This window comes from Acomys minous (assembly GCF_964271855.1).
Source record: "Acomys minous genome assembly, chromosome: 3".
NCBI classification, from domain to species: domain Eukaryota; kingdom Metazoa; phylum Chordata; class Mammalia; order Rodentia; family Muridae; genus Acomys; species Acomys minous.
In genome coordinates this window covers 26793758-26816704 of record NC_140485.1, presented here as the reverse complement: position 1 = coordinate 26816704, position 22947 = coordinate 26793758, and the positions used below count along the sequence as shown (strand labels likewise).

Sequence of the window (22947 nt, the reverse complement as noted above, 5' to 3'; positions counted from 1 at the left end):
CACCCCGCAGCCCGCTACGGAGGCCCCCGAAGTACAAACGTCCCCCAGACCCTGTGCCTCCTCGGAGGCTGCGTCCGGTCCTACTCCTCGGGCCCCTAAGGCCCTGTGCTCATTTTCTGTTTGTTTGTTTGTTTGTTTGTTTTGGTCCGGCCCCCGCACTGGTGAGTTCCCCAGGGCGGCAGAAACTTCAGCCTCTTCACGGAAGTCAAAGTTGTGCCCCGTGCTTTCCCCCCCTTCCGACGCCCAGGCCTCCCGCATTCCTTCCCTCCCGCCTCTCCGGATAGTGGCGGGCGGGGGGGGGGGGGGAGGAGGAAGCCAGGGCGCCTGCGCGGGGCGGCCGCTTTCCATCCGGGTCCCTGTCCGTGCGGTGCAGCAGGTCGGTAGGCGGGAAATGGCGACTGGCTGAAGGAGCTGGTTCTGTTGCTGCTGAGGGGATAAGCGGGAAAGACATCACCTATTGCGCAGTCGGGACCATCGCCGGAGCCCGAGGACACTTTTCTGTCGTCACAGTGAAGGTAATTCCCTTGGTCCGGACGCTGCCGTTGGCTCGCAAGCTTAGTCCTCTTCCAGGGCCGTCTGCCGGGATCTCCTCCCCTTCTCCAGCCGAGCCTTCAGCGGTTCCAGCGCGTCCGTAGGCATGCACTGTTGGCGCCTTGTACGTGCACTGTGTAGAAGCCGCTCTGGCCTGGACTTTCCCCTGGGGACGGAAAGGGAGCTCACTTCCCGCCAGCTTCAGTTTTTAGGCTGCGGCCTGTGTTGTGATTTTCTGGGGTTAGATTTCACTTGGCTACCCACCCTCCACCGCATCTTACGTTCCTGGTCTCTGACCCCTTCCCTTGGTCCTTATGGCTAATTAAGTTAGATTGCGTGTTTTTGTTTTTTGTTTTTTTTTTTGAACCTCCTTGTGAGCCCACGTAATGTTTTCGGTATTTCATTCTTGTAGGGTGCTTTAGGGGGGCGTTGCTCGAGTTCAGCTCTTACTAACATCCTTTGAGACTCTGGAAAGAGGTTTCAGGAACTTCTGTCCGCCTCCTTCACTGGTGAAAATGTTGAGTTGACATTACTTTTTAAAAATCAACAGTGGTGGTGGTAAAAAAAACCAGCCTGTGTGGGAAGGCCTCCGATTTCCACAGTGGTCATTTAAGGGTGAATCTTAATTGTACTTAACAAGCTGATTACTTTGGGTATGTCTGTATGAGTTTACTTTTGCGTTCTTGACCAGGATTCTGTGATAAATAATTGCATAAGTAAGTGGTGTTTATTTACCTCTCACCCTAGTGGTAGCTGAATGTGTGAGTGATGTTGAGCACTTTTAAGAGTACTTCAGGGAAACCTACAGAGGTACTACTGGGAAAATACCCTAAGCTTCCGAGATGAATAGACTTATTAGGTATTACTCCAAGGCAGGAATTTATCTTTCTTATGCTACTAAGGCAGTACCAAGATTACTTCTTTACATCAGTATACAAATTAGTGACTTGCAATGATAGGCTTATCTGCATAATCTTTAGATTGTAGATTGCTTATTATTTCTATCCCTCAAATGCCAAGTTATATTTGGGTTTTTGTTGTTTTTTTGTTTGTGGTCCAGCAGTTATCTTTATAAAAGCAATGAAGTGGCTTGTGGAACCATCCTTTTTCCCCCTTAATGTAGAGAGGTCCTCAGAGCTGGGTGTGGTGGCGCACGCCTTTAGTCCCAGCACTTGGGAGGCAGAGGCAGGCGGATCTATGTGAGTTCAAGGCCAGCCTGGTCTACAAAGAGAGTCCGGGATAGCCAAGGCTACATAGAGAAATCCTGTCTCAAAAACCAAAAAAATAGGAGGAGGAGGAGGAGGAGGAGGAAAAAAGGATCCTCAGTCTTTTCAGTGTTTTGATCATGTCAAATTTGGGGCATTATAGGTGTTTTCCCTCCATGAGTAAAAATGAAGATTTAAACATGTTTTGTGTTACACATCAGTTAGTGTTTGCCATTCGGTAGCTTTCTGCTCCCTGTGTTCAGCCTAGAGTACTTCACTTGCTGCACACATTATTAGGATTAAATTCCAGTAAGAAGCAGGCACATGCAAACATCACTATAGTTTTTATTTGAAAGATTTAGCCCAAGGTCATAAAGAAAGTCAAGGTAAAATGTAGCTCTTATATGAAGTAGTCTTAGGAGTGAGCTGAGCCTCACTGCTTTTCTAGGCTCACTTAGGGGGTTGGGTAGTGAAATATAGATGTACTGGTTATTGAGTCGGTTTATTTTAGAATGGGACCAATTATTTTACTCAGAAGAGTTAGGATAAATTATGTGTCTAGGGCAGACTCTGTATTTTAACGATGTTTTGGGGTAGGGGTTTTTGTTGTTGTTGTTGTTGTTTTTTTTTTTTTTGTTTTTTATAGGCAGCAGAATCAGCTGTCTCCAAGATTTTCCCAAGTTACTTACTACTGCATTCAATTGGACTCTACATTCTTTTTTTTTGTTTTGCTTATTTTTGCTTTTTGAGACAGCCCTGGCTGTCCTGAAATTATTTTGTAGACCAAGCTGGCCTTGAACTCAGAGATCCGCCTGCCTCTGCAGAGTGCTGGGATTAAAGGGGTGAGCCACCACTGTCTGACTAGTCCCTGCATTCTTAATATTTTTGTATGTGTGATTTGAAAGGATGTGACAGCTGCCGAGTCTTTAACTTACATGTGCTGCAGCTGTATAGCAATAGTAGGATTGTGTAGGCATGCCACATAGGGTGGGTATGTTTTAGAGTGTTCTGTTGCATATGGTGCTAGTGTTGTGTGGACATTTCATCTGAGCTGGTGGCATTTCCCCCCCACCGTTAGGAAATTGATGATTGGGAAAGTTTTATCTTTTCCAAATTAACCTAGTATATTCCATGATTGTAATTTTTGGTCAGATAGGTTCTTCATGGGATGATTTTAACAAAATCTAGCTGGATATGTAGCTCGTTGGTAAGGTTTGGCCTAGCATGCAGGCAGCCCTGGACCGTATTACCTAAATCCCCATCACCACATACTCTGGCTATGGTGGATTTGCATGTAATCTCAGGGAGATGGAAGCAGAAAACTCTGAAGTTCAAAGTCATCCCCAGCTATATTGTAGGTTAGAGGCCAGGCTGGGCTACATGAGGCCTCCAGAAGAAAGACATTAGACTATGGCTGTAGAATCAGTTGCTGATTGCTAAAGTAGTATTACATTATCTTAGTTAAAATACACTATGCTTTTGATTGGTGAGTCAAAAACATATAAAGACTATTGGGACCTGCTAGAATTTGGAAAAGGCAGCATCTCATTGTACTTGTAATTTATCAAGCTTTTATGAAAATATAAGGGCAGAAAGAGAGTTTAAAGTACATATCAGATGTATGAAGAGGACCTTATACATGATGCGCTCCTAAGGGATTTTTATTAGTACGGTGAAGTTGCCAAGTCATTTTAAACTGGATTGGCTACAGGGGGGATCACTTATGATACATTGAGAATGAGGTTGTTTATTTACATATTCACTGATGTTTGTATGAGTACATACTTTTTCCCCTTTAAGAAAAAGTCCAGGTGGCTCACACCTTTAATACTAGCACTTGGGAGGCAGAGATAGGCAAATCTCTGTGAGTATATGAGGCCAGCCTGGTCTACAAATTGAGTTCCAGGACAGCCAAGGTTGTTACACAGAGAAACCCTGTGTGGAAAAACCAAAGAACTTGCCAGCCTGAAACTGGCTGTGTAGACTAGGCTGGCCTTGAACTCACAGAGGTCCTCCTGTCCCTGTCATCGAAATCCTGGGACTAAAGGGGTACATCACCACAGTCATTGAATACATGCATTTCTAATTTAAACAGCATTAGATGGTTATTGAACCTACCTTAGAAAATAGTCTTTTGTTTGTTTGTTTCTATTTTTATTTTAATTTTTACAAAATAGTCTTATGGAATTCTTTCTGAAATGCATTGTTTAAAATTATAAATCCAGCTGGATGTGGGAAATATACCTTTAATCCCAATTCTTGGAAGTGGCAGGTAGATTTCTGTGAATTTGAGGCCAGCCTAGACTATATAGTAAAGTACTAAGACAGCCAGGGCTATATAAGGATATCCTGTCTCAAAACAAATTACAGTAATTTTTCAAAAATTTTATTTATTTATTTATTTATTTGGCTTTTCAGGACAGGGTTTCTCAGCCTGGTGGTGGTGGCAGCGGCGACGAGCATGCCTTTAATCTCAGCACTTGGGAGACAGAGGCAGGCGGATCTCTGTGAGTTTGAGGCCAGCCAGGTTTACAAAGAGAGGTTAGGACAGCCAGGGCTCTGTTACACAGAGAAACCCTGTCTCAAGGAAAGGAAAGAAAAGAAAAGAAGGCAGGATTTCTCTGTGTAATAGCCCTGGATGTCCTGGAACTCTCTTTGTAGACCAGGCTAGCCTCAAACTCACAGATATCTGCCTGGCCAAATTACAAATCCTTAGATAAAATATCATTGTATTTTACTCATAAGGGTAGATTAATTTGTTAAACTACACGTAAGTGAGGGTTCAGAGACAGTGGAATTGAGGGAAATTTTCTTTCCTTTCTTTTTCCCCACTGACACAGGGATTTTCTGTGTAGCTCTGGCTGTCCTAGAACTTGCTCTGTAGACCAGCCTGGCTTCAGACTCAGAGATCTATCTGCCTCTGTCTCCTGAGTGCTAGAATTAAAGGCATGCATCACCATTGCCAGGCAAAACTGAATTATTTATTTATTTATTTATTTTGGTTTTTCGAGACAGGGTTTCTCTGTGTAGCCTTGGCTGTCCTGGACTCACTTTGTAGACCAGGCTGGCCTCGAAATCACAGCAATCCACCTGCCTCTGCCTCCCAAGTGCTGGGATTAAAGGAGTGCGCCACCACCGCCCAGCAAAACTGAATATTTTTGATTAAAAGATTTATAAGCCAGCACTCAGGGAAGCCAGCCTGGTCTACAAAGCAAGCCCAGGACAACCAAGGCTACATAGAGAAACCCTGACTCAAAAAAACCAACCAACCAACCAAAACCTTTTACATTCATTTACTGTGTGTGCTGTGTGCCAATTTGTCAATGTCAGGTCTTGACTTTGACCACGTGGATACCTGGGATCAAACTCATGTCATCAGGCTTGGTGGGAAGCACCGTTAACCTGCCCAGTTATGAAAACTTGAATATGTAGTCAATGTTTTTTGGGTTTGCTTTGCTTTGGTTTTCTCTGTATATCCCTGGCTGTCCTGGAATTACTTTGTAGACCAGGCTGGCCTCGAACTCACAGATCTGCCTGCCTTTGCCTCCCCAGTGCTGGGATTAAAGGCATGTTCTCTGTGCTGCCTCGCTGTAGTAAGCGTTTAAAGCGTATAGGATGACTTGTGTCAGTAACAAAGGTGTGTACTAATTAGATCAATGAGTCATCTTTCACTTTGATTTAGTATGTTTGTGCATATGTGTATATGTATGTTTGGAGACAGGATCTCACTCTAGCCGAGGTTGGCCTGAAACTTGGAGTGGTCTTTCTCTCTGTGCTGGCATTATAGGCATGGCCACTTTGCCCAGCTCAGCCCTTTCCAGAAACATAAATTTTGTATGTAGTAGAAAGCAGTGATGTACCATGTGGATCTGAGGATTGAACTCAGGTTTTGTCAAGCTGGTGACAAGCACACTCACTCATTTGGCCATCTTCCTAGCCCAGCACTTTATGCATGATGATGGCTAGACAGGGCCTTGAACACTTAGGCAACTAACTGCTGTACCCGCTCCACCGCCAGTCTATACTTCTAGACCACCTGGTATTTCCACAAGTATTCTTTACAGTAAGCAATCATGGCTAGCCTTGATTTTTTTTTTTTTTTTTGCCTTTATGCTTGATTTGTAGTCTTTTTACAGGTTTCTTTATTGTCTGCCTTTATTTCCCTCAAGGCATAATTTGTCATTATCAGATAACACTGCTGTCATTCATTCAGCAAACATACTTTTTTGAAAGAGGGTACATTAGATAGTCTTGGTAATTTTCTGAGAACCCTTCATATACAGTATATCATTTCCCTTTCATTTGGTAGAAATTAGTGCACTGAAGACCTCCATGACAAATTTTCAACTGAGTTTATACTTGTGCCATTATTGTGACTTCCTGCATTTAAGGAGCCACCTAGATAAAAGCCAGTCCTATGCTTGTACCATTATTGTAATCTGGTAACCCAAGACGATTTACGGTTGTAGTTGTCTGCCTCACAACGTGCTTGGGCTCAGTAAGAGTAAGGGTGCGTGCTGCCAAGTCTGACCACCTGCGTGTGACCCCGTGAACTCGCTGGGTGGAAGGAGAGAAGGTAAAGACTGAGAAGTGGTGTGCCAGGTTCTTAGAGCTGTGGGTTTTAGTTGTTTGCAGTGCGTCTGCATGCTTAGCAAGGGCTCCTTCCGAGCTCCGGCTGCTGCTCCTTGCCATCAGGACTCACTCTTGTCAAGTGCGATTGGATCTATTGAAGCAGAGTGTTTGAGTGTAATTTGGTAAGAGCTAAGGGAGAGATGACCTCAGGCTTTACAGAAATTTATGGGTGTGGAGGTGGTTTTTATTGCTTAAATGATACTTGGGCTGAGTTTTAAACAGTGAGAATAACTAGATAATTAGTTGAAATAATATTTGTGGTAAAGAGGACAGAAACGTAGGTAGAGAGCCCAGAATGTCCGCAACTACTGATGACTGCAGTACAGAGAATGGCAGCAGGGCTGGAGAGATGGCTCAGCCATTAAAGGCTTACAACCAACCGTATACGAGAGTGACAGCAAATGACAATGAAGAAAGACTGCACCTGGAAATCCTCTCTGGGGAAGTAGTACAGGTGGGTTGCTGGTTGTGCTGGTTGTGAGTCCCAGGTTCTGTAGGACCCTATCTCAGTGAGGTGGAGAGAGAGAGTGAGGAATATAATGCTGAACACACGTGCACTCACAGAGTATATCTTGTAGGGTGATATATTTGCCAGTGAGTTTAGTTTTAGTTGGAAAGCAGTTGATGAGAAAACTGCTAAGAGGAATAGGCAAACATGGGGAGTTCAGAGAGTGGATTTGAAGAGAAAGACTGATGATTAATTTTAGACGCTAAAAGCCAGAATTTGAATGCTGGGCGAGGCGGCAGTGAACACCTGTAATCCCAGGACTCGGGGAGGCAGAGGCAGGTGTATCTCTGCGAGTTCAAGGCCAGCATGGTCTACAAAACAAGTCCAGTACAGCCAGGGCTACACAGAGAAACTTTGGTATCTGTCTCAGGGAAAGAAAAAGAAACCACCACCACCACCACCACCACCACCACCAACAACAACAACAACAACAACAACAAAACCCCACAGTTTGATAATTGACTATAGGGGCTAAGGGAAGGTGTCACAACTAGGTGGTCAGTGGAGTTCAGGTTTCTCAGTTAGTTGGTTACATGGGTGGCTATAGGAAAAGTAGAACAGGAAAGACAATGATGAGAAAAATTATTTACAGCCGGGCGTGGTGGCGCACGCCTTTAATCCCAGTACTGGGGAGGCAGAGGCAGGCGGATTACTGTGAGTGAGGCCAGCCTGGTTTAAAAGTGAGGCCTGGACCACCAAGGCTACACAGAGAAACCCTGTCTCAAGAAAAACAAAAGAAAAACAAAATAAGAAAAATGAATTCAGTTGAATTTGAGGTAGATAAATGTAAACCTGAATTTTAGAAAACCTGGCAGATTTAATGTTACAGTGAACTTTGGGAGACTTCCTCCAGCACCAACAACCTTCCTCTGTAATCTCTTTAACCTGTGCAGCAGGTAACTGCAAAACAAAGTTATTGCCCAGTTTTTAGATTTCTGGTCAGCCAACTTTTCATAATCCTAAGTGAGTTCTGGTTTGAATGTTGGGGGGCGGGGGGGGGATGAGTGTTTTACGTTGTTTTTACGTCTCAAGTTCTTGAACTTAAAGTACTATTATCAAAATATATTTTACTATTTTCATTCATCAGTACTAGGTTTATTTACCAAACATTATTGCGCGCGCGCGCGCACACACACACACACACACACACACACACACACACACAGAGACTGGGTTTATCTGTGTCACCTGCCTGTGCCTCCCAAGTGCTGGGATTAAAGGTGTGCGCCACCACGCCTGGCTTTAAATTTATAATTTTTAAGGGTAATAGAGAAAAATTCTATGAAGAGCTGTAGGAGGCTCAGTGGTTTAGAGTGTTGCTGTTCTTCAAGAGAATCTGAGTTCAGTTCCCAGCACCTCATTAAGTGATCTAGGGGATCTGCCATCTTCTTCTTTTACATACACGCATGCAGGCAAAAACACCTAAACACATAAAATGAAAATATCTTAGGTGTTGATTGGATTCTGTAGTGAAGGCATCTGGGCCTTGTATTTTATGTATCGTTTTTATAACATACTCAATTTTAAATAAGGGTTAGTCAGCCTATTTATCATTGTGTAAAGTTTTGTGATTGTTTTTTTGTTTTTTGTTTGTTTTTTTTTTTTTTTGAGACATTCTGTTATATCTCAGGTTGGCCTTCTGAGTGTTTGCTACACCATCCTTGCTTGTGGATTTATCTTTTGAAGAACTTGGCTGTTTCATCTGATTTGGTAGATGTAAAGATGTTTGGAATTCTCTACAAGTCTTATATTTTTGGTTGTGAGCCTAGCCTTTTAATGGCTGAGCCATCTCTCCGGCCCAATTCTTTCTATGTGTACAGGCTCTGTTGTTATTTTTAAGTTTTCATTCCCAATATTAATTGTATCCTTTTCCTTATTCTTGCCAGAAGTTTATCAATTTACTCATCTGTTCTTAAAAAATCAACTTCTGAGAGGCTGGAGAGATGGCTCAGAGGTTAAGAGCACTGCCTGTTTTTCCAAAGGTCCTGAGTTCAATTCTCGGCAACCACATGGTGGCTCACAACCATCTATAATGAGATATGGCGCCCTCTTCTGGAGTGCAGGCATACATGCGGGCAGAACGTTGTATACTTGATTTTTTAAAAAAAGTCAACTTCTGGTTTCATTGATTTTTCCCTCTAATTTATAGGTTGTGTGTGTGTGTGTGTGTGTGTGTGTGTGTACACACACACACACGTACGTACACACAGGCAAGTGCACAGTACATGTGGAAGTCAGACGACATCTTCATGGAGTCATTTCTTTCCTTCCACCTATATGTGTACTCTGGGCTTGAACTCAGGTTGCCAGGTTTGTGTGGCAAGTCATCTTGCCAACTCTTGTAATATTTTGCTGAATGCTGAATATTATAACTAGAAGGTGAATACCGGTAGAGTATATTTGGAAACTTGGATACTTGGAGTTGTAAATAAAAGTGTTGGGTTAGTCACTTTTGTTGCAGAGGGTACCTTCATGCATGCTTGGGTTAATTACGTTCCATTGTTACTTTTACTCAGAAGCAAAGTTTCTGCTTTCTGATCACCTTTTGGATGTTGTTCATTCTTTTCTGCCTCAGTGTTACCACTTGGTGCATGCTATCTTCCTTATGACACATAGGAGCATCTTCTATCCTCTGTCCGTATCTTCTCTGGAACCTTGGTGGTTAATTGGGCTTGCTGCCCCTCCAGAGCCTTCAAAGTTTTGTACCTTAGGGGAGTGAATCTGCTTTGGACTTTTTGTTTCCCACAGAAGAGATTGTTTCAGCACCATAGATCTATAATGTGTGTTAATGCTAGCCTATGTTCATCCAGTCTAATAGTAGTTTTAGGGATTGGAGAGATGGCTTAATAGTCAAGAGCACTTGTTGCTCTTGCAAAGGACCTGGGTTTGGTTCCTAGCAACCACGTGATGACCCACAGCCACCCATAACTCCAGTTCTAGGCGTTCCAAACAGCACCAGACACACATGTGGTGCATATACACACATAAAGGCAAAACACTTATACACTAAATAAATAAATCTAAAGAAATTTAAACCCCTAAATAATTTCTATTTTTTAAAACATTTTAAGTAATCTATTATTTTAAAACTTGCAAATAAAAGATTAATTCTGAGGTCTGAACAAAGCAATTTTAGATTAATTTTCACATGGCTTTATGGCATAATTGTTTATTTGTTCCATCACAGAAGAACCCATGTTTGTGTCCTGTCTCTCCTAAGAAGGGTTTATCTTTTCTTGGATTTGAGATTGATTAGTTACTTCGAGTCCTTAGTACTCTATTAATATCAGGAATTTTTTATTTTTTATATTTTTTAAGATTTTTCAAGACAGGGTTTCTTTGTATAACAGTTCTGTCCGTCCTGGACCCACTTTGTAGGCCAGGCTGGCCTTGAACTCACAAAGATTCACCTGCCTCTTCCTTCTGAGTCCTGGGTTTAAAGGCCACCACACCTAGCTGTCAAGAACGTTTTGATTCTTTTGTGAGTCACCAAGTTTTCTGCTGTTGTTCGTGTTAGGCTGGAGTAGTTTAATTATCAGCCAAGGCATCTCTCTAGCCCCTTCATAATTTCTTTTCAGGTATTTGTGTGTATGTGTTGCTCGAGGCAGAACCTGGAGCTCTCATGTATCCTAGCAGTGATCCACAGCCCAGCCCATAACCCAGCTTTATTCTGTGTGATAAGACTGAACTTTTATCAAGACATCCAACCTCTCTTTGTTACTCACAATGCTATTGATTTTTAGAATTGTGTTTATGAAATTCATTCATCAAGTGATGGGTTTTCCCCTACTTCATCTTAAGGTCAAAGGACAAACCCCTTCCCTTGTTGACTACTGTCTCTGCTTACCTAGCTTGGGGTCTTAAGTGGGATTAGCTGCTCAGTAAGTGTTAGTAGAGTAAATGACTGACTAAGCGTAATTTTGGCATGGTAGAGGTAGTGCAGTGTTAGATCCCGCACTGTGTTTGTGTTACTTCATTTTCTCTTATAGGAGGCAATTATCTCACATGTTGAAGATGCTGGTAGGTTACATATATAAAATACAGTGTCTTTCACTTACAAATGTTAGTTTTTTATTTCAGTCCTCTTAGAGACCTGGACTCTTTTAAAGAAATAGATTTTTATTGTGTAAGTTGCTGGCATATTGGGTAATGATTATTTTTCTCCTACAGGTTTACATGTGGCACCCATAAAAGATGAAGCTGAGAACACGGAAAGCTTCTCAGCAGACCAATCCAATCCAAACACAGCGCACTGCCAGAGCAAAAAGGAAATACTCAGAGGTTGATGATGGCTTGCCTTCAGGAGGAGAAAAACCATCAAAGAATGAAACTGGCTTACTGTCTTCAATTAAAAAATTCATTAAAGGAAGCACGCCCAAGGTAATACTTTAACTTTACACCTATGTAAAAACATATCATACTTAGGCTGCTTTCTCTAAGCATTTATAGAAGAGAAGTTGATATTGATATAACCCCCCCCCCTTTTTTTTTAAAGGGATAATAGGCATCTTGGCTTTATTTTCAGGAATTTTACATTAAAGCATTTAATGAAAGTTCAAGACAAGCATTCCACTGAGCCAAATCCTTTAGCTTTCTGTCATGGTTATTTTTTTGTGTTGTTTTGTTTTGTTTGTTTTTTCAAGACAGGGATTCTCTATGTATCCCTGGCTGTCCTAGACTTGGCTTGTAGACCAGGCTGGATTTGAACTCACAGAGTTCTGCCTGTTTCTGCCTCCTCATGTGCTGGGATTAGAGGCTGCTCCACTGTGACCCACTTTTTTTTTTTTTTCTTTTTTCTTTAATGTTTTTTCAGTCAGGGTCTCAATATGTAGCTCTGGCTGTCCTGGAACTCTATTATGTGAATAAGCTGGCATCATACAGAGACCTACATGCCTCTGCCTCCTGCATGCTGGCTCTTACTGTGTAACCTGCCTGATTTTGTACTCTCCTTGAATTCCCATGTGATCCACTTACCCGTGCCTCCTGAGTGCTAGGTTAAAGCCGGATGCTGCCACCCCGGGCTCTCTCCCCCATTGTTCACCTATAACAAAGTAAACAAAATCTTGAGTCTGTTTCAATCCATATTTTGGCTGAAGATTCGCCAATTCTCTGATTTCAGCATTTTGAAACTGTTAGCAAGAACGCTCAGGAATTATTTACATATAGCCTTTCTCCTTTTAGTACTATGAGATTTCTAATACTTTATTTGAAGTGAAAGCTTCATAGTTTTGATAGGGTGTAATATTAATGAAATATTGATATATTTATATCATATTAAATCCATATTTATAGATCACCTAATTATGATCTACAGAAGCAAATATTTTTATATTGCATTATATATGCAAAAACAAACCTCACTATAGATAAGAGCCCAGGGCATCATGCAGTTTAGATAAGCACTTTACCAATGAGTTATACCCTCAGCTTCCCTCCTCCCCTTCCCCCCATTTTCAGATGACAAGTTCTCATGCCATAGCTCAAGCTAGCCTGGTACTCAAAGCAATCCTCCTGCCTCAACCTCCAGAGTGTTGGGATTGTAAAGAGCTACCACACTCAATTTTTTCACTCTGAATATTGTAATGGATTCTGATCTTTTTTGTTCAGTCTTTTGTTGTTGTTGTTGTTGTTGTTGTTGTTGTTGTTTTGTTTTGGTTTGTTTTTTGAGACAGGGTTTCTGGCTGTCCTGGACTTTGTAGACCAGGCTGGCCTTGAACTCTCAGAGAACTGCCTGTCTCTACCTCCCAAGTGCTGGGATTAAAGGGGTGCGCCACCTCGCCTGGCATTTTTTTTTTAATTTATTTTTATTTTATGTGCATTGGTGTTTAGTCTGTATGTATGTCTCTGTGAGGGTGTCAGATCTTGTCTGGAGCTACAGACAGTTGTGAGCTGCCATATGGGTTCTGGGAATTGAATCCAGGTCCTGTGGAAGAGCGGCCAGTGCTCTTAACCGCTGAGCTGTCCCTCCAGCACCTTCTGTCAATTCTTTTAAAGATGATCATAAAACTTTAAATTAATTTCATGATGGATTTATGCTCCTTAATCTAAAAAAAAAAATAGATCCATTTTGGTTGTTTTGAAACTGTTTCACAAAAAGTTCTGGTTGACCTGGACCTCTATATAAACCAGGCTGACCGTAAGCTCATGGAGAGCCACCTGCTTCTGCCTCCCAAGTGTTGAGATTAAAAGACGTGCACCACCATGCCTGGCCTTGGCTAGTAAAATTGTAATCTTTAGAATGAAATAACCCATAATACCATAATAAATATATTTTATTAATTGCATGCTTATGTGTATGTATGGGTGTATATTTGCCATGGCGGTGTGTAAAGGTCAGCAGATAACTGTGGGAGTCAATGCTTTCTTATCATGAGAGTCCTAGGGATCCAAGTCACACTGTCAGGCTGGCTGCAGGAGCCTTTACCTGCTGCAGCATTTCACTGGCCAGGACCATGATGAGCAGGTAGTCTTCTCTTTTTCCTTCCTGTACCAGAGTCTCATGTAGCCTAGTCTCACCCCAACCTCTGTGTATCAGAAAGACCCTGAGCTCCTCATCTTCCATCCTCCGGCCCCTACCTCCCAACTGCTGTGATCATAAACACGTGGCCACACCTGCCTTATGGGACACTGGGGCTCAAAGCCAGGCACTTGTTCCTGCCAGATAAACACTGAGCTAAGGTCCCAGCCCCTGATTGTTGGGTTGGTATTTTTGTTTGCTTTTTGTTTTTGTTTTTGTTTTGAGACAGAGTTGCTCTTAGACTATACTGTGTTGCCCAGGCTAGCCTTGTACTCAAAAGCAGTCTTCTTGATTCAGTCTCCAGAAGTGTGGGTTTACATAATCCACCACACCAAGCTTAGTAGCTAAATTAGTAGAGATGGAAAAGTTCTCTCTCTTTACTTCCATCATCCGTGGTTACCCAGTTAGTATTTGTGGAAGAGACATTACGTCCCTTCATCCAAAGACACCTCCCTTTGGATCAGTTTTTGTTTTGATTGAACCCTAGGTTCAGATTCATTACAAAATATTTGTGTATCCTTGTGCCTATACTATGCTCTCTTAAGTTGTGTGGTTTTGTTTTTAAGTTGAGGTCTTAAAATATATCTTAAAATTGACCTCACACTGGCAGTTCTCATGCCTTAGCTGCTCCCCACGTGCCAGTGTTTGCAAGGCTGTGCACCACATCAGAATTCTGTTCCTATGTTCTGTGAGGAATCAGTGGGTAAGATAGAAGTACTTGAGCTTTGTTTTATTTCAAGTTTATTTTATGATTGCATATTTTTTTGTAATCTATTATAAATTTTAGAGTCAGTTTAGTTGTCAAAAAGCTGCCACTGGTGTTATAAATTCTGTACGTCATTCACTTCATTGACTGTGTAGATCATTTTTTGAGAATGAGCATCTTACTGTGGAGTCTGTCAATTCATTCTGATGATAAATTTGATCCAGGGACAGTGGTAAGTACCTATTGTCCAGCTGTTTGTAAGGCTGAGGTAGGAGGATGGCTTGGGCAAAACAAAAGCAAAGCATGGTGGTGCTTTCTAATCTTTTCTAGACTGGGCTACATAGCAAGGCCTTATCTCTTTTTTTTTTTTTGCAAGGCCTTATCTCAATAAAAAACAACAACAAAAAAGGACTTGGGCAGTGAAGGCAAGAATGGAAAGCTAACCTCAGATACATAGCCAGCATGGGCTACATGAGGCTATCTCAGGAGGAAAAATAAAAGGAGTCATGTATAGTCATATTACCACATATATATACTGTACATATAGTGGTGTGTATATTCAGTAATCGTAACACTTGGCGAAGCTGATAGAGGAAGATTGTCATGAGTTCCAGACCCATCTTAGGCTACAAACTAAGTGCCAGCCAGCTGCAGCCACGTGGAAAAACTTTAATTTCAAACATTTCAAAACCAACTAAACAACCACAAAAAGTACTCTGGTACTGAAGTTACACTCTGGCCCCGATATGGTTAATCTTATATTTTTGGACAATATGGAGGTCTTGCTCTATTTTCACCAATTTTATTACTAGATATTTGCTGGAGGTTTTGTTGTTGTTGTTTTTAAAGACAGGGTTTCTCTGTATGGTAGCCCAGGCTGTCCTAGATTCATGTTGTAGACCAGGCTGGCCTCTAACTCAGAGATCCATCTGACTCTGCCTCCCTGAGAGCTGGGATTATAGGCATGCGCCACCATGCCCTATGCCTAATGCTTTTTAATACTTCAAAAAATCATTTTATTCTTTATTTACATGAGTGTTTTACCTTTATGTTTGGGTACACTACTTTCATGCAGTGCCTACTGAATTTTATTTGCTTGGAAGTGGAGTTACTGATGGTTGTGAGTCACCATGTGAGTGCTTGGAATTGAACCCTGGGCCTGTGGAAGAACAGTTAGTGCTCTTAACCTCTGAGTCACCTCTTTAGCCCCTTATGATACTTTTAAAAGTTTAATTTCATAGTTGTTTGTTGCTAATTCAGTTTATGGAGACTAGAGAGACAGCTGAGCAGTTGAGGGCACCCCTTTTACCTGTAGGTGGGTTTTGGGGATTGAACTTGGGTCATCAGTCTTAGCAGCAAGTACCATTACTCTCTGAGCCACCTTGCTGGCCTGTAATATATATCTTTTTTTCTATTTTGATCCAAAAAGGAAATTATAATTACTGACATTTGCAAAACTACATTTTAATTTTTAATACAACAAGGGCTAGGTAGATGGTTTAGCAGTTAAGAGCACTTGCTGCTTTTACAGAGGAATTGGGTTTGGTTCCTAGCATCTACATGGCAGCGCCCAACTGTCTTTAACTGTAGTTACAGATAGCTTTTTTCCCTGCATGGACACCAGGCACACATGTGATTTACATTCACTTAAACACACACATGAAAGAAAAATGAATTTGGGAGATGGAGAGGTAGCTCAAATGGTTCAGAGCCCGTGTTGCACTTGCAGAGGACCTATGTTTGGTTCTTATAAATCCACGTAGTATCTCAAAACTGTAATTATAGATCCAAGGGATCTGGCACCCTCTTTGTCTTCCAAAGGCTCCTGCATGCATGAGGTGCATTTAAACTCATGAAGGCCACACACATTAATTTTTTAAGTTTAATATATATGTATGTATGTGTATATATATATATGTATATATTTAATCTTCAGGAAATTCATGGTGGTCTATATTTTTATTAGTGTATTTTACTATATTTTGTGTATGTGCACTTGTGTGGTGTGTGCACGCAGTTGTGGCTCCTCCACCTACATACCCCAACCCATCCCCCTCTGTATCAGTGTTCAGAGGACAATTTGCTGAGATTAGGTCTCTTTCCATCACATGGACTGTGGGATTGAACTCAAGATCATCAGAATCAGTTTGTGTGTGCCTTTACCAATGTGTCATCACACTGATCATTGATACTGTATTTTTTTTTTCTTCTGTGTATGAGTATTTTGCCTGCTTGTATGTCTGTTCACCACTTGTGTGCCTGGTGCCATGAAAGCCAGAAGCGGGCTTCGCATCCCCTGGAGCTGGAGTTACAGATGGTTGTGAGCTGCCATGTGGGTGCTAGGAATCGAACCCAGGTCCTCTGGAAGAGCAGCCACTGCTCTTAACCGATGAGCCATCTCTTCAGCCCCTAATTACTGTAGGTTGGTTTTGTTTGTTTGTTTGTTTGGTTTTTGGTTTTGGTTTTTCGAGGCAGGGTTTGTCTGTGTGTAGCCCTGGCTGTCCTGGACTTGTTTTGTAGACCAGGCTGGCCTTGAGCTCGCAGAAATTTGCCTACTTCTGCCCCCATAAACGCTGCCTGGCTTACTATAGTGTTTTGTTTTGTTTTTTTTTTTTAAGATTTATTTGTATTGTTTTTATTGCTATGTATGGGTGTGTGCATGTTTGTTACAGGTATATGGTGTGCCTCCAGAGGCTAGAGGAGGGTGTCAGATCTTTCCTGACCTGGAGTTTATAGGCAGTCATGACATGAGAGCTAGGAACCTGACATAGCCTGACATGAGAGCTAGGAACCACAATCAGGCTCTTTGGAAGAGCAGCATGTGCTCTTAACTGCTAAGTCAGATCTCAGTCCCTTTGCTACTGTATGTTAAAAGTACCTCCAAGGAGCTGGTGCACTGGCTCAGTATATAGAGGAGTTTGCCATCAAGACTCCCAAAGTTGTCTTCTGACCTCCAAACACACACATATACAGCTTACATGTATACACACACACACACACACACACACCTGTAAAATTTTTAAAGTGCCCAAAATAAGACAAAAGTGAAGCAGTGAACCAAGGTAGATCAAAACATTATTAATTTAAATTATCATTTGTAGGTTTGAAAATCTAATCTTAGCAAATGACTTCAGATTGTCTCATTAAACTAGCAACTGTAATTATAGAGTATTATCATGGTAATATAAGAAAATGACTAGTGCAATAATGACTGGAAATTTTTACAAATGAGAAAAATAGATGCATAAATTGAGAAAAGTAAGTCAAAGTAATGCTTGGATGTATATATTTTATTTAGTTTTTTTTTTTTTTAAATGTGTATGAGTGTTTTGCCTGTATATATGTTTGTGTGCCACAGTAATGCCTGGTGCTTGTGAACGTCAGAAAGAGGTGTGGATCACCTGGAAATGGAGTTGGGATGGTTTTGAGCCGCCGTGTAGGTGCTGGGAATAGAACCTAAGTCCTCTGCAAAAGCAAAAATTGTTTTTCACTACTGTGCCATCTCTCCACCTGCCTTGGAAGTATATTTTAGTTGGTCCTACTTTATAGAAGTAATATAAACAGGCCATAAGGACGTACCTCAAGTAAGGCAATGGATAAGAGTACTGGATATTAATTTAGGTATTGGGGGTTTGGCAGTGGTAGGCTCTACATTTTGGTAATCTGAACACCAGCAGAACCTGGGGTTTCCGTTCTAGAGATCACAGAAATGATTTTTGTTGTTTATAGCTGTTTTTAAAATAAAGCTAGCCAAAAACTGAGAGCATATTGTAAAGCTCAGTATTTTAGGAGCCTAGAAGAGTCTTGGGTTATAGAGATGGCATCACTCTAATTGGGCAGTATAATCCACCAACACTTTAAAACACTGTCAACTGCTCCTCAGTGTTCATTGTATTTGTTTCTTCACAATATGAAAAGCAAGAGAAAGTATTACATATTTTATTCAAAATTATAGCCAGAATAATTATGCTAAATGAATTTTTTCCTATTATATCTTAAGGAAGAGAGAGAAAATCCTTCAAAACGGAGTAGAATTGAACGTGATGTAGATAATAATTTGATCACATCAACACCGAGAGCTGGAGAAAAGCCTAACAAACAGTTGTCACGAGTGAGGCGGAAAAGTCCTGTCAATGGAGGTTTGTTGGTATTTTGATGCTACCTTTCTTTTTGCTGCAAACAAAAGTCCCTTCTCACCTTTGTTTTTAAAACTCCCTTTAGTGGCCTGTGCCAGGTTAGGCAACAAAGCAAAAATTCCCATCTCAAAAACAAAAAACAAAGCCAGGGAAACATTTGGAGCAATTTTTGCCTTGTTTTATAATCTTGTTTTAAAAAACTGAATATTAATTTAAAGCATCAAGTGAAATTAAAAGTTATCTTCCTAAAATGTGTACTTTGATAAATTAAAATGAGCAAAGGCAGAATACCAAAATTATTTATCATACAGTGTATGTGGATGGGCTGGAGCAGTCTATCTCAGTGGTAGTGTACTATAGTATGCTCACTTTTCAACACCAAGAAGGGGCATACGGGTCAGCATTATGACATTATGTTGAAATTATATACAAACATTTGTTTGTGTCAAACAATAATTAGCTGACATTCATTAGAAATAGATATCAGGGAGCTGGAGAGACTTACAACCAAAAATATAAGAAATAAATGTCAGGAAAAGTTTTATAAAGTAGCTAGTGTCCCAAAATGTAAACAGTAGGAACCTTGTGTCTGTTGGAATTGGTAACTTGTTCCCTTCTTATAAGGATTTTCTTTATTTTCTATTGTTTTGTGCTGATTTGAAACCTTTTTAGTTTCTTAAACTTTTAATCCCAGCACTCGGGAGGCAGAGGCAGGTGGATAGGCCAGCCTGGTCTACAAAGCGAGTCTAGGACAGCCAACGCTACACAGAGAAACCTTGTCTTGAAAACAAAAACAAACAAAAAACAACAAAAAAGAAATTCGCCTTAGTAGGCTGTGTTGGCGCACACCTTTAATCTCAGGAGGCAGAGTCAGGGGAATCGATGTGAGTTTGAGGCCAGCCTGGTCTACACTGCCAGTCAAGGACAGCCAAGGCTACACAGAGAAACCCTGTCAGGGGCGCAAAAAAAAAAAAAAAAGAAAGAAAGAAAGAAAGAAAGAAAATTGCCTCAGAATTTCTTGAATAAGCATTCATGAACAATAACATTAGTCTACATGAAATACTTTGAGAGGAAAGAAATTTTTAAATGATTTATAGTACACACTTGAAATGCAGTGTTTTCTAAATAATACCCCCCCCCCCTTGTTTCTTTCTTAGAAGCTGGTAGTTATGAAATGACAAATCAACATATAAAACAAAATGGGAAATTAGAAGATAATCCTTGCTCAGGTAGTCCTCCAAGGACTACATTGTTGGGAACCATATTTTCTCCTGTCTTCAACTTTTTTTCACCAGCAAATAAAAATGGTAAGTAAAACCCATATTTTAGATAAACAGTAACTAAAATTATAGTTTTCCTAGTTTTTCAAGATCATTTTGAACTGGGCACAGTGACAGACCTGAGTTCAAAGCCAGCGTGGTCTACACAGAGAAACCCTATTTTGAAAGAACAACAACAAAAAAAAAAGGAAAAGAAACCTTTTTGGTTTGTAATAGAGATGGAAGTGAGCATTGAAAAGTCACCTGCCTCTTTCTGATAACTAGAAGGGCGTTGGTTTCTTTTGCTAGAACAATTTCAGACTAACACTTAAATTTGGAACCTTAATACCATTGAATTAGAAGAATAAAATGGATAGTTAGAAAGATGGCAACAAATTTAGAGCTATCTGAAGATTGTAATGGGAAAGGAAGACCAAAGAAGTCACTCAGCCTGAAGGAATTGTTTGAATCTGTGAGGCCAAGCACATCTTTATGTCCAAGGGAAAGAAAGGTCTAGTAGTAAGAGATTGAAAAGAGAGGTGTGAAAACCAATAAAGGCTGTTGACTGCGCTCGGGAACTTATTTTCCTAAAGCTAGAGGAAAGAATTCCAGATGTTGACAAAGCATTGCTCTTTACAACATTGGAAACTAGGAGCTGTGTGTTAGACTTGTGTTGTTGAGAGTTTGTTGGCAATGGTGTGTGTAGATGGAAGCAAAAAACCCTACATAGTCATGAAACATTAATCTCAAGAGTAGTTGTGGTTTTGCTTGTATTCTTTTTGTTTGCCTGAAAGTGAAAAATCAGGTAACTGGTAGCAGCAATGGAGCAAATGTATATTGGAACAGGAAGAATAAAAATGTTGGGGTTTGGTATCCAGTGAAGACATACTTTTAGAGGAAGGGTTAGTAGATTAAAGCACTAAGGGATAAGGCATATTGTAAAAGGAAGTCGTGAATACTGGAAGTTGATTTGTTATTTTGTTTAAAATTATGCTTGGAGGAGTAAAGAAACCGACTTGTTAGGATTTCATAGTGGGAAAAGAATTAGGTAACAGGTTGGAGAGATGGCTTTTCCAGAGGTCCTGAGTTCAATTCCCAGCAGCCACATGGCGGCTCACAACTTTCTATGATGGGATCTAATGCCCTCTTCTGGCATGAAGGTGTACATGCAGGCAGAGCACTGCATACACTAAAAATAATTAGCTAGGTTTATTCTGCAGCACTAAACTGTAATCTTATTGAGAAACTAATCATGTCTTAAAAATTAATACTATGTCTTTTAAGAATTATTTTATCTTGGGTCGTTTAGTAAAGATTCTCATGGTAGGGAAACATTTAGGCTGTTCTGGGATAACTTTGCTGTGGTTGAAAGTTTAGTTGGCCTTATGGCTAGAAGGATTATTGTATTTGAACCTGAGGATGGGGAGCTGTTCCGTGGTAATAAATGCTTATCAAATAGCTCACACAGTCCTTTAAGGAGAAGTTCTAAAATGTAGTTATTTGACTTAAGAGGTGTTTCTGAATTACTTGAGAACTTAAGGAAAACTTTGTTCATAAATATTACTGTCGGCCTGGTGGCACAGACCTGTAATCGCACAACTGGGGAGAGGCTGAGGTAGGAGGATTGAATGGATGTTTAAGCCCTGACTGGGCTACTTTGTGATATTGCACCTCAGGAGTGAAAGGAGATTGGGGGTCTAGCTCAGTGGCTGAGGGGGTGTGTGAATATTTTTGTTCATTGAGTTTTTAAAAAGATATTTCAAGCAATGGCACCTCAGTATTGCTTTTGTAAAGATTATCTAAATAAATAAATAAATAAAGCATAGCAATGATTGCATCTAGCTCTTTTATTATATGTGCTTTAAAGTGATTCATAGTTTATTGATAATTCCAGGAACGTCAGGCTCAGATTCCCCAGGACAGGCCGTGGAAGCTGAGGAGATAGTGAAACAACTTGACATGGACCAGGTGGATGAAATCACGACCAGCACCACATCAGCTAATGGAGCGGCTTACTCAAATCAAGCAGCTCAAGTGAGGCCGTCGATAAATAATGGTTTAGAAGAAGCAGAAGAAACAGTGACACGGGATATCCCACCCCTTACAGGTGAAGAAAGTACACATCCTATAAACAAGTATAAAAATGTAGTGCTTAATTTTTTTTAAATGGCCAGGTTGAATGCTTAAGTTGTTCTACCTTGAAGTTAAAAAGAAGACGAAACAAGTTTTGTCCCTGAATCCTGTCATTATATGCAACAGCTTTAGACCTTTAAGACTGAAATTCCTGTAGAGAGAGAGGCAGTCTCATAACCTTTAGATTTGTTGCCCAGAAGATAGCTTCCTCTATCCCAAGCTTTGAAGCTTAATCTTAGGTCTTTACAAAGTTCTTGCATAATTGTTACATTCCTATGCTATTTGCCACTGAAATGTGGAACACATGAGATCTGCATTTATTACTTCTAAGTACTGTGGTACATTAAAAAGTCCAATATGAAATTGTGTTTGGCCACTTTTCTTTGTATATTTTTGAGACAGGGTCTCATTATGTAGCCTGAACTGCCCTGCTGTGTAGACCAGGCTGGTCTCACCAACTCAGAGATCCACTTGCCTCTGCCTCCTGAGTGCTGGAATTAAAGGCATGTGCCACCATGTCTTGAACTACGGGCTGGGTGTGGTGGCACACCCCTTTAATCCCAGCACTTGGGAAGCAGAGGCAGTCAGATCTCTGAGTTCAAGGCCTGGCCTGGTCTACAAAGAACGTCCAGACCAACCAAGGCTACAGAGAAATCCTGTCTCTGGGGGAGAAAGTGAACTATGGGACTGAAGATGTGGCTCATTTGGCAAACTGTCTTGCTAGCAATATGAGGCCATGAGTTCCATCCCCATCACTAAATATCAAGTAAAATTGATATAATATGAGATTTCTATAAGGTACAACCCAGTAGTAGTAGTAGTATGAAGTAAAAAACAGCAAAATAGAAGAAGGATGTGCTTTAAAGTAATCAACTAAGAGTAACACACCCCAGATGCAATAATACTAAGACAAATAAGCATATTATTACTATCATGAGCAGAAGCAGGATAAGGAGGTAGAGGCAGGTAGGTGTGAATTGGAAGCCAGCCAGGGCTATATTGAGATAGACTGTCTCAAACAAGTAAAAGACTAGGGATAGTTGGTTCTTTATGTTAATACTTGGGAATGACTTGCCTGTGACCTATATTTTTAATGCTGGTGATTTTGCTAAGTTGTTTCTTTCCATTTGGGGGTTTTTGTTTTGTTTTGTTTTTCTAGTCATAATTTCTCTGTGTAGCACTGGCTGTCCTGTACTTTCTTTATAGACTAGGCTGGCCTTGAACTCATAATGGTCTACCTGCCTCTGCCTCCCTGAGTGCTAGGACTATGCAACCACCCCCAAATTCATTGTGTGGTGGTGGTGGTGGTTGCTATTTAAA

The 22947-nt window shown here is 40.9% G+C and overlaps 1 protein-coding gene across 3 annotated transcripts in view; it reads left to right on the top strand.

The window, feature by feature from the left end:
- Window positions 1–360: 360 nt before the first annotated feature.
- The window catches only part of CTDSPL2 (CTD small phosphatase like 2), a 53600-nt gene continuing 31013 nt past the window's right edge, over window positions 361–22947 (top strand). Inside the window, exons 1-5 of one of the 3 annotated variants that reach the window (XM_084777894.1) lie at window positions 361–515; window positions 11047–11256; window positions 18100–18238; window positions 19393–19542; window positions 21389–21601. In XM_084777894.1, the coding sequence (XP_084634020.1) occupies window positions 11071–11256; window positions 18100–18238; window positions 19393–19542; window positions 21389–21601 (688 nt within the window). In that variant the 5' untranslated portion in view covers window positions 361–515; window positions 11047–11070. The other 2 variants (XM_084777895.1, XM_084777896.1) reach the window with 2 other exon arrangements.